General features: G+C 45.6%; 1 protein-coding gene across 3 annotated transcripts in view; it reads left to right on the top strand.

The window, feature by feature from the left end:
- Positions 1-3: 3 nt before the first annotated feature.
- LAS1L (LAS1 like ribosome biogenesis factor) overlaps positions 4-12,177 on the top strand; it is a 31,197-nt gene continuing 19,023 nt past the window's right edge. For 2 of the 3 annotated variants that reach the window (XR_011049148.1, XM_068411740.1), the window contains exons 1-7: positions 4-163; positions 848-973; positions 1,162-1,231; positions 2,407-2,488; positions 3,502-3,693; positions 5,589-5,635; positions 8,395-8,504. Coding sequence is in view for 2 of the 3 variants with exons in the window: in XM_068411740.1 (XP_068267841.1) it covers positions 90-163; positions 848-973; positions 1,162-1,231; positions 2,407-2,488; positions 3,502-3,693; positions 5,589-5,635; positions 8,395-8,504 (701 nt within the window). In the remaining variant the exon portion in view is untranslated. The remainder of the gene's footprint in view (positions 164-847; positions 974-1,161; positions 1,232-2,406; positions 2,489-3,501; positions 3,694-5,588; positions 5,636-8,394; positions 8,505-12,177) is intronic. The other variant, XM_068411741.1, reaches the window with a different exon arrangement.

Raw genomic sequence — 12,177 nt, 5'->3', positions numbered from 1 at the left:
GGTGCCCGGCCCCGGCCCCGGCCCGCAAGCGGCTCAGGCCGCTGCGGACGGTGGTGGCTTGGAGGGGCAGGGCGGAGTGGGACCAGGTGATGGTGGGGCTGTATTGCGGCGACCCCCGGCTGCAGCAGGAGGCGCTGGACCGCGTCTCGGCCTGGAAGAGCCGGTACGGGCCGCACGGCGCGGGCGGGGAGCGGCTGCGGCCTGCGGGGCCGGCGCTGCCCTCGGGCTGCCACCCCGGCCCTGGAGCGGCCCTGCCGGCCCTCCGCCCCCGGCTGCGCCCCACGCTCTCCGTCGTGGGCCCGTAGGGCGCCTGGGACCCGGCCGCAGCCTCACTGGCCGGGGCTGTGCGTGCAGACCACCGGTGCTGCCGGGCAGGCCGCTCCGCCTTGCAGGGCGCCTTCGCGCCGTGGGCTTCGGGCGTGTGGCTGTGCCAGAAGCGGGCTGGCCCCGCGGGCTGCGGGGGAGGCAGGAGCCCTGCGCACCCGCAGCCCCACAGGCTGGTTCCTCGAGGCAGAGCGCTGCAGTGAGCCTGTCCAGGGCCCCGAATCACCTTATTCTGTTTGTGTTGCCCCTGCTGCATCCGTGCACAAGACCAGCCGAGGTGCGGCATCTTGTGTATGTGCTCAGCGAATCAGCAAGTACTGGTTTAACGTCTGCTTGGGAGGAGCCGTGTCATCGCTCTGTTCCACATAAAAGCCTTCGTGAAAGCCTTTGATATTGTCTTTCTGCATACTGTTTCTCAGGCTGTTGTGAACCACAAAGCACAACAAGTAGCTGGAAAGCTATGCTTTTTGCAGAGGGAGTGTATTCTTGTGAGACTGCTCACCCATTTTTCCTTTATCTCTAGGTATGGTCCCAAAATGCCTCTTGCAGTGGATTGCACCGCTGAACTGATCCGTTGCAAGGTCCTGGATTCATCTGGCAGATTGAAGTCGCATGAGCTCATCCTCTCTTACGGGCTGGCTCTTGTAAGGTAGGGCTCTGACGGCCTGTGTGCTGTGAGGGAGAGACCTGGACAGGGAGCGTTATTCAGCTGTCTGAATTTCACTTTGCATCTCTGGGACCACGGTGTTGTACAGTGTGGGGGGGATTTGTCTCTGGGGTTCCAAGTTTGTCTGCAGCTCTTGATAGTCATTTATCTTTTCTGTAACCTGCATGCAGGTTTGTCAACTTGATCACAGAAAGGAAACAGAAAATGGTCAGCATTCCTCTGAGACAATTAGCCAGAGAGGTAAATATTTAATGAGTTACTCGATAACTTTTGCATATACAGAGAGCATATGCATTGTCTATTAACAACACTGGGTGGAGGGAGTTGTGGGGGATCGTTCTTTTGTAACCAAAATAATGGATACAGATGCCAGTTCTTTCCAGCTGCAAAGTTTTGAAGAGGCTGGATGTAACTACATCTAAAACTTTGTTCTTTAAAGTCAGATTAGGAGTAACAGGCTAATGATCATGAAAGCATTTTGAATCATGTGTGATCAAAAGTCTTGATTTACATGTAAATAGTCCCCCTTGATGTATAAACCACACGTTTTTGTTTCTTAGCTACTGAGATAGGGGAAAGGAGCTAAATGTATGGCTCATAAATTCTAGTCTTTGACAAGCAAGGTTATACATAAAAAGCACTTAATCACATTTGCAGGCTTTTTCATCTTGTGTCACTCACTTGAGGTGAGCTTGTCCGCTTCTGTGCGGAGAAGGGAAGGTCTGAGGTGTAACTGTTGTAGCAGGACCAGCTTGAGTCCTTTTACTGCCAGCTGCACTGAGCATCATATCTGGGTCTAAACAGCAAGTTCTGAAAGTGAAGAACAGACAGTATTTGAGACTCTCCTGTATGTGCAGCCTTGTCTGGGACCCCTGTGTGAGAATGATGAATTGATTTTTTTTTTTTCCTCGGTTTTTAAGAAAGGTGCTGCTTCTCACCTTTTAAAACTAATCAACCTTAAAAATAGAGGTCTCACAAAGTTAGTTGTCCTTAGGAAAGCTGCAAAAAATTGTGTGCAACTTAAAGTGTGTATGATATGGGTGTTATATACGATATGATTTGTATCTTTGATACACAAACTCATCCAGAATGTTTCATCAGTTTAAATATAATTTTAACTGCTTCTCAGTATCTCATTAAATTATACATAGCACCTCTGTCTAAAAAGGCATCTGTTGTTGCAAGTAATGTTGGAGAACTTAAACTGTAAAATCCCAAGTTTGTATGGGTCCTAGGCCACAGGAGGAGGGGGATCAGAGAGGAGGGGATCTCAGGTGGGAGCCTGCGGTGCAGGGGTGGCCTGGGAGGGGCCGTTCCCACCCAGGTGGAGGTTCTCTGCAGTCTTGCAGGGCTGCATACAGTTGTGGCGTGATGCAGTGGGAACTGTGGGGTAATGCCCGCGGCTGTTCTTGCAGGTGGATATCCCCATCTGGGTCGTGGATCTCCGTCACGAGCTGACCCACGGGAAGCTGCCGCGGCTGGCCCTGTGCCGCAAGGGTGAGTGCTGCCGGCGGGCACTGCTGGGAGGGCCTGGCCCGAGGCGTGCTCGGGGCGGCAATGCCAGTGCCGCAGGCCCCGAGGGGAGCACCCCTCCCTGCGTTTTGGGGCGCTGCAGGGCAGGCAGCGGGCTCGTCCTGGCAGGGAGAGGGAGAGTCGTGGTGTGAGACACCGGGAGGGTTTGCCCCTGCCTTGTGGGGGTAGCTGAACTGTGTCCGGTGGCTCCAGGCTGGGGTGCATCACAGGGCAGCTGTTCAGGGGCTTTCTCCTCCACCTGAAAAAAATACTGAAAACAATAGTTGGGCCCTCTTGCTTCTTTACAGCACAGGAAGTTTATCTCGGGGAAGAGGTCACTGCTTTTCCTGAGGGTTTAGAGATACCTGAGACTCTTAAAAAATCCCATTTAGGGAGAAATACAGTAGGTACCGCAAGCCTGAATGAATGTCCAGCTCATGGCATTTGAAGGGATTCCTGTGAATTTTGGGTTAAGCACTGAGAAGCCAGTTAAATAACCTTCAGCAGGGTCCTTAAATTGAGTTGGGTAGTGAAATAGTGATGGGAGAAAAGGGGTTTTCTTTCTGTTCTATCTAATGCACAAAAAATAAATGTTATTGTTATAGACACTATGTTGATCGTGGTGATACTAAAGAAGTGACTCATTTTCTCATCATTAAGTCGCTCCTGGGACTTAATTTCTGCTTAAATTTGGCCTAGCTTGAGCGAGGTGCAGCATTATAGCTGTGTCCAATCTTTTTTGTTGCCAAAAAGACAGTGAGTGGGTGTTACCAGGCCTGTAATACTGGGTTGTGGGGGGGGGTTTTGTTGTTTGTTTTTTTGTTTTAAAACTTGTTCACCTTTTCAGTAATGGAGTTGTATGTGATTTCAGGGTTTGTAACTTGTTAACAGCATTTCTTTTCACAATGCAAGCTAGCAGTGTGCCAAGTATGTTTGTTTTTTTTTTCAATAACAAAGAAAACCTCACTGAGAAGAGAATGTTTTCTGTTCTGCCTTAGGTTGTGATGTTGTGCTGGACTGGCTACGAAAGACATATTGGAGCCGTCAGCTGGGCAATAACTTGTGTGAAGAAAGTGAGGACGAGGAAGAGGAGCAGGAAGGAATGGAAGCAAATGCAGAGTTGGACAATGATGCGTGGGAGATTCCAACCCCACAGGATGAGGCCTGTGAGAAACACAAGGAATTCCATGGTAGGTGTCCCTAGAACAATGGCAGATACAAGTATTAGATATGTCCCATGGTAGAGAAAGCAGTTTAAAAGTGTCATCTTCTAGCCCTGACAATGCATAAAGATATACCTTCAGCTCAGGTTTTGGGGTTCCTCTTTGGGCCTTGGTGGATTCTTGGGGTGACTGACTTTCAGTATTAGCTCACTGGATTTGTAGAATAACGTCTTTTACTTCTATTGAATATGCAGTATCCTAATCAGTAGCAGCAGTTATACTGGGATGGTTCAGGACCAGGCATTGTAAAAATCAGTTGTAGAGTCTTGACAGCCACAGTTTTGGTATTGAGGCTGCTACTGACGAAGGCGGCTATGGTCCTTTTATGAATCTGCAGTTTTGAGGGCTATAACTTGAGCAAGAGCAGGATAAAGGCAGTTCAGCCAGTTTCAAAATGCTTCGTATGTGGACAGAAAAATCACTAGCTGCCAATAGTATTAAAAAAAAAATCACAGGTAACTCAACCTGGACATAATCTAAGATACAAAGTGCAAAACAGTGGGAAGACTTTGGTAAACTGTTCCAGTGGTTGCTTTTCCATCACCAGAAGTCTCTGGACCCAAAATAAGGAGCTTCACTCAAAGTGGATTTCCAGTTTAAATGACTTACTGGAGGAAGCGGGAGTTCAGATTAGATGATTGGTCTGTGAGTTTGAGGCATGTGAGGTATCAAACGGTACTTCAAACAGTAAAACCAATTAATCATAATTTTTTCTGACAAAACATGGCATGCTTATGGGGAGTAACTCACCCAACAGGTTACAGGAGCCCGATCCAAGGTCCAGAGAGTGTGCAGAAATGCTGAAGTGACCCTTATTGCTCCGTGGAAGGTCACACTAAATGACTATAATGATCTTTCTAGCTTTAGGATCTATGGATTTGTTGCACGTCTTTTCTAGATTCCTTTGTAACAGACTCATATATAGATACAGTAGCTGTGATCCAGAAAATATTAGCTAATTTGTTGCGCACTTTGAGTTTAATACAGAATTTATTAGAACATTCCAAACCAGAGGCAGTACTAAACTTTGGAACACAGCAGCACTTAGCACTTTTCTTGTCAGACTATGTCTGGGCTTTTGTCTGACTTCATGTTGGATGAGATCCAAGCATGTGCTATTCCTTCTTCTCACTGGCTACCCTGAAAAAAAACCACCCCAGTCCCAGTTGCCAGAAGAGAGAACCACAGAATGATACAGCACATTTTGTGATTTCTATGTCCGGAGTAATGGAATGGCAGTGGTATATCAGACCTACAGTTAAATGCATCTGAAGTTTTATCTAGCTGATAGTGGGTAGTGGGCATCCTGTTAGCAGGTGACGATGACACCTGAATAGTGAAGTGTTGTGAAAGATGATGCTATTTCAGGTGCAGTAAAAATGGTCCACAGATAGAGAAAGGACATTTCATGTGGATAGTAAATTAAAGTTTAATGAAGTCTAATAGGTTGGCATGTGAATAGCCACAGTGCTGTTGCAATAGATTTAAAATGCAAGTGTGAGGAGTACAAATATGCATCAGAACATGAACTGCCTATGGGAACAATTTCTTCCTAAGCTGATTTATTTAGGGTTTTTTTGGAGCTGTCTGGATTTATCCAACTTGCCTGTCTTTGGCCACTGTTAGTGATAAAGTACTGAACTCCTGGTTCAACCACACTTGATAAAATTTATGTTGCTGGAAAAGTATGGGAGCTGTAGGAGTCTTCAGAGTGTTGTCCCAGTCAGAATTTATGACTTTGTTTGACTGATGTCTTCCTTGAGTGTGTATTCAGCAGAACTAAGCAGCTTGCCCAGATACAAAATTCCCTTATATAGTTGATCCATTCCCTGTTTAAACTATGTATTTATGTTTATTTCTAGAAAAAGTCAGAGATGTGCTGATATCCTACAAGAACGAGCAGTTTAGGGTAAGTGCAGTCTGATCATCAGCATGTTTGATTCTTCTCATTTCCTGCTTGGGGCAATAAGTCTTCTCTTCATTCTTGCCCAGACTGAGAGCTGGTGCTCCTGGCCAGGCCTCGTGAAATACCTGAGTGCTAGCACGACCAAGTTGCTGTGCCAGGAGTTTATTTCGTATAACTGCAGGGATCCCTTTTTTCTCCCTGTAGCGTCCTCCCACAGTTAGAGTCTGTCCAGAAGCATCAGTGATACAGGAGTTGTGTCTGTGCCAGTGCTGCAGAGGCGGCAGTACGCCGTCTCCACGGTGCTACCACCGCTTGCCAGGTCGTGTACTCTTGCCTGAAGCAGCGCTGCCGTCTCATGCGTAGCCCATCGGTGACCTGCGGCTGCTGCACGTGCGGACGGAGGCTTGGTTAGTTCCTCGGCCAGATCTCTCCCCTGGTGTTGTCATACATGGCTTGCCAAAGGAAGGCTTCGCTGCAGAGAACGAGCAGTTTGAGCTGTGGTGGTTTCTAATGCGAACGCTTTGTTCGTGTTTATAAATGAGATAGTGAGAGCAAACTCTTTATGTTCTATGCCTCAATTTAATTGCTGCATACTGTGCTTTTGAAATGTCCCTGTTCACCCTTAAGGCTGCCTTTCTCATTGAGTGGTTTCAAGTGGTGCACTTCTAAGTTTGTCAGCTGTGACAAAATACAGCTGAACTGTGCAAAAGGAATGCTCTGTAGATACACGTGCTGTGGATGTAGCTTCTGTTAATGTGTCATTTTTGCCACTCTGAGGTACACTGAGTAAGGGTGGGCAAAGGGCTTGCCAAGATCTGTCAGCAGCAAGGAGTTTTACTCCTTATGGCTGATACCTGCAGGTTCTTAACTGAAGTTTGTCTTTGATAAAAACTGTAATGCTATTATGCATTAATGACTATTGCCAGTAATTTGAAGAGGCGACCTCTTTGTCGGCCTCTGAAAGTCTGTTCTGTACAACAATAGACCTGTAATTTAAAACTGATTGTAGCTGATAAAGTCTTTGAAACTTAGAAATGGATTGAAAAAATGGCGTGGGCTTGTTCTTGTGCCCTTTAAGGGCAGCTAGTTTGGTGCATCCACATAATTTCTTAACCATGACAACAACTGAATGTTCCAAATATCAAATAAATACTACCTGAAGCTTATTTAGGCTTATATTAAACACTTACCCTGGGCTGGCATCGCAAGAGTGGCTCAGTATCATTGCTAGTCTCCCTGCAGGGAGACTCTGCTGTGAGTCTTCCTGCATAAATGTATAGTCTGTCTCTAATCTTTTTGTGTAAGAAGGAGAATCATTTACACCTAAGTCATCTTTATAAGAGCGTAACTGTACGGTCTCTGATCCGGATACTTCTCTGGCTATTTTGTTGACTACCTGCTATATTTGAAAGTTTATATAAATCTGTAAGGTGTAAACTAGGCTGAGTTAAGCTCTGTCATGGGGGCTGTGTACTTCGTTGTCTCTTCGTATGGGTAGGCTAGAGGTTCTTTAGTCACCTTAGGTCATATCTTTATACTTGGTTTGTCATCTAAAGTATCTTTTGCATGCAGTGGTAGCTTTGCATATATAGGGGGCTCGGGGAGACCTTATCACTCTCTACAACTGCCTGAAAGGAGGTTATAGTGAGGTGGGGGTCGGTCTCTTCTCCAAAGTAACAAGCGATAGAACAAGAGGAAACAGCCTCAAGTTGCACCAGGGGAGGCTTAGAAAAAAATTTCTTCACCAAAAGGGTTGTCAAGCATTGGAACAGGCTGCCCAGGGAAGAGGTGCAGTCACCATCCCTGGGGTTGTTTGAAAGATGTGTAGATGTGGTGCTTAGGGACGTGGTTTAGTGGTGGCCTTGGCAGTGCTGGGTTAACAGTTGGACTCGGTGATTTTGAAGGTCTTTTCCAACCAAGCAGATTCTATGATTCTATAGGTTAAGAGAGAGCTAATCACAGTCCTGGAAATGACACCTTGGTTTTCCAGTCTCACTTTACATTACATTCCTACCTGGCAGGAAAAATAATTTCTTCTTTTGTCTCAGTAGTTATTGTCTTCCAAAAAGAATCTGCTAGATGCTTGAAGCATGATATATCACCAACAAGTAAATATTTGATAGGAGGTGATGATGGTAGAGTTGCCGTTTGGGTAGATTGTGAGCATAAGTAGAAGGCATGTCATACCTTGCTGGACAGACTCAGATAAGGTATGTATGAAACCAAGGAATCACTAACTTTCAGAGGAGTACTAACCTCCAATATTCTCCCTTCTGTTCTTGGTACAACCTGGTAGTCTGTTTTGTGTATTGCTCCTACTCATGGGATGCTCTCAGCTGGTTACAGGTTGCCTAGGCGGCTGTGTTGATTTGACATTTTGATCTACTGTATGCATAGTATGACTGGTGAAACCTTGTCCTGAGTAGGCAACCTCATCCCCACCCCATGTGTGGAGTAAATTGTTCAAAATTAGTCTGTCCTGGTTTGTGCTGAAGTCAGGGAGAGCAAAGTTTAGAACCAGAATGAGGATGCCAAAACTGTGACTGCTTGGTGCTGCTGCCTTTTTAATTCAGGCCTTTTCCAAGTATGACATGGTTTATATTAAGTTTTAATATACTGCTAGGAAGGGGAACTTCTGTGAGTTTTTTGAAGTGCTGTTAACGACGTACATATGGCATGAGCATCTTCTCCTCATAGCAATGCCTTTCTGTTCACCATTGGAGCATATTTTCTGTTAACACTTGAATTTTTCCTTCACTCAGGTTATGCAGACTGTGCAGTCTGTTTCGAAGTCTCGAGAACTGTGGTCCAGTTGCTCTTCAGAAGTGGACTGGATTTTGGCTCAGATCAAAGACCTGATGCAAGAGAACAGGTATGTGTCTGATAGGAGCTGAGGTGAAAGACACAGTGCAGAGCTGGGCCTCTAGACCTGTTGCACTACCTTCTCACTGTGCTGTTCCGCTGATCATGGAGAAAGCATCTGTGCCAGATGGTCTCCATGGTGTTGTCCATGACTTAGCCGTGCTGCCACCAAGGCATGTCAGCATTTTCAGTGTCTTCAAAAGCTCTCCCAACAACCTTGTGTAGACTCTTGAGTTCACAGTAACCTTTAGAGTTCTTCAAAATTGCAGGGCAATACTTGGCCTCTTGTACTTTCTATCTTTCTATTACTACAGGGCCTCTAGCACCCAGTGTGTAGAGACTTTATTGTTACTATATAAATTTGCATGAAGATCTTGTCCCACTCTGAGAAATGTAATCAGTGTAACTCTGTAGAGGGGTGAGACTATCACGTTACAGATATGAGCTATAACTCCTGATGTTTTGAATATAAGTATATATGCCATACTAGCTGCTGGTTAGTTTAAAAGGTTACCAGATGTTGTGCCAGAAGAAGGATGTTGTGCCCTGAGGAAGAGACTTGCACCTTAGTGGCATTGCCCATCGGTGGCTGACCATGGAGTAATGAGCAAGAAGGCATGAAGATTCTGTAATGAGAAACATAACTTACTAAACATGGGACTTCTGTATCACTTAAACTGTCTGTTGCGAGATGGTTGGAAGGTCCTGGTGGAAGCGAGCTGTTGCGCCTGCCTGTGATTCTCATACTCTCTCCCTAAGCATCCTCTGTTGGCCACTTTCAGAACAGGAATGGACCAATGCTTTTGTATATAAATAGGTATTTGAACCTGGCATCAGCTGTGTGGTAGAGGGGAAACAGGCTGCCACAGTACAAAACGAGGATTTTGAAAAGTTTGAGTGAGAACAAGAGACTTCATCTTACGTGAACTGAGTTTTATGGGAAACATTCAGGCAAGAGTTGTAATGCACTGGTAACAGGTAGAAGATCGTAGGAAGTCCCTTTCCATTTAGGAAAACTGAAGTAGTGAAGATCTTAAGATAATCATGTATTTGGGGTCTTTCTAATGCTGCCTTGTTGGCATGCTCTCCTATTCATTTATGGCTGTGCAAAGCTTAGTTTTTGTAACAGTACTGTCCTATAAGTATATGATCAAAAGAAGTACTTAATTTGGAAAATATTGTGCTTTTGATTCGCTTGCTGTGCGCTGATTCTGAAAAACAGCTTGTGGTATCCTGTGAAAGTGTGTTAAATCACATCCTAGCAGTTCTCTGTCATCATCAAAGAACGATGCAGGAGCCCGCCTCGGCTGGGCTGATGTTCAGGGGTGGGCCAGCTATAGCCCAGCAGTTCCTTCGGTGTTCTACAAGCCTGTTGTGCCTCGCCCTGTGAGGGGTTCGATCCCACGGGCACCTCTGGCCCATTTTGCGACCATCGTGATCCTCAGCTTTAAACTGAGAATGACATGTATGGGATGGAATACTTGGTTGGTCAGTTTTGGATCACCTGTCCTGTCTGCTGCTCCCTGGAGGTGCGACCCTGCTGCGGCTCCTCACTTGTAGTTAGCGAGGAGTTTCTGAAACCCTTGGAACTGATGGCATGTTTGAGAATACAAACGCTTGGAATACCCAGACAGTTCCCAGGGCTCTGCAACGCTTGTTCTTTGCTACACAACCAAACCATACAAACGTTTTTCCCTTTAAATAATCTCAGTTTCTATCTTAAGCACATCTTTAGGCTGAATTCAGCATCTGAGCAGTGCCTGAACTGTTAGAATGGACAGCGAGTGGGATGGGATTCTGAGGCAGGGCTGTCCATTAAACCTTCACTACTGTGCCTGTGTACTGGCTGGAGGGCAGGTATGTGGGGAAGGGAAGGCTCTTTGGACTTCTGTTCAGTGAAAACATTACAGCACATGATGATTTTTATAACGTAGGATCCTAACATGGAGCTGCTGCTGACCCAGGAGCGTGCAGTCAAAAGGGGAATCTCTAGTCTCGCTTTGGAAGTAGTAACTTTAAAACAAACAAACAAAACCCCCAAACACCCTAATGTCAATAGCCAGTTTTCTGCTTTGCAGAGGACTGAATGTCTCCAGAGCACTTCCCAGCCTCAGGATACTGGTAGTGGTCTGACTCGAAGTGGTGCTTGTGTACAGCATCAACAGTTATCACAGCGTGTCATAACGAGCTTTTCTGCTGCTAGGCTTGGTTACGTTCTCTCGGTGGCTTCTGGAGGGTGCTCCTGAGCAAATAGCACATGCTGAGAGCAGCACAGCACGTGCATAGGCTTGTGGTGTGTCTGGCCAGTGGGCATGAAAGCAATGCTTAATGCTTTCCTGTGATCAGCCTGGCACCTCTGGAACAGTTTAACAGACTTGAATTCAAGTGTGGCTTTAAGCTGCTTGAATCTGGTTCGGTGGAATGCTGTTCTGTACGCATGTGGCCGCCTTTTCTGCATTAGTGTTTCTACAGGAAACTCTGGTCTGGCAGGTGTAGAGAAGAGTTGAAAAGTAACCATCCCACCCCGGCACCACCTCTAGCTTGTAAGGAATCTGTGCAGGTGTCATGTTCTGTTAAACAGCTTCTGTTAGTCCAAAAGTGCCTGTCTGTGAATCTTTTCTTCTGAAAAGCTGTTGTTGTGGATGAGTAGTTAAGATGCTTCAGTGTTATTACTGCAAGGTATAGACTTGTGTCCTTATATGTTGGTAAGTCAAATGGAAGGGTTAGACTTTTCCTGTCTTTCAAAAAGACCTCCTTGTGGAAGTGTTTTAGGATAGCTGTAGATTATAAATGAAACATTTAATTCCTGCGCAATGTGTTGGGCATTTCACTGCTTTGACATCATTTGTTTAGAAGGTAAAGTGGCAGTATATAGATAGTATGGATAGAATTGTTTTTACATCCTTCCTTCTTCAGGTGTATGTGATAGCAGTGAATTCGTGTGCTTAGGAGATGCTGTTTCCAAAACTCAAGCAGTTTAAAGTTTGTCATCTGTGTGGGGAAGTCCTAGAACTAGGTGGCACATCTCAGGAGCCTGGTTAATTTCCAGCTTTCACTGTCAGTTTTCTGAGAGATTTGTTTGGAATTCCAGCCCGGTAACTTAGGTGAGAGTATGAAATGCAGATGCTAGGTGCAGCCTAAAGAAACTTTGAAGATGGGGCAAGAATCTCTGAAAAACAGCATCACCAGATCCTTTGTTCCAGCAAAAAAGTCTGATGGTATAGGTTCTCTAGGGCATCTGTAATTTCTTAAGTAATCCAATCTGGCAGTAACGCTTTCATAAGAACTTTGTCGTCGCTGCATTGTGCTACATTGAATAAGGCTTTTTTGATGGTTCCCTTGAGCACGGGCTTCAAATAGGACAAAGAAAAGAGAGAGGAGGAAGCTGATTTCTATGACTGTAAAAATGTATTTTTTTCTGTCATGCGGGTTTTGTTTCTGTTTGCTGTTTCATGGTTTCCTGAGTGACTCCTAATGATCAGGCAACTTCATTAAAATAGCTGCTCTGATGTGCGGGGAAATCCCCCACTTACAGCAGCCGGGGATGGGGGGCTGTTTCACAACTCACAGCTTGCAAAACTGCCAAAGAGCCAAACCCTTCAGTAGTGACGCTACTTGCAGAGAGATTTTGCAGTTGCAAATCATCATCATCTACGTAGGACGAAGTGGTCTAGTGTTTGTGT

This window comes from Nyctibius grandis, chromosome 13 (assembly GCF_013368605.1).
Source record: "Nyctibius grandis isolate bNycGra1 chromosome 13, bNycGra1.pri, whole genome shotgun sequence".
Classification (NCBI taxonomy): Eukaryota; Metazoa; Chordata; class Aves; order Nyctibiiformes; family Nyctibiidae; genus Nyctibius; species Nyctibius grandis.
Note: the sequence above shows the minus strand (reverse complement) of the source record. Positions and strands in the feature narration are given on the sequence as shown.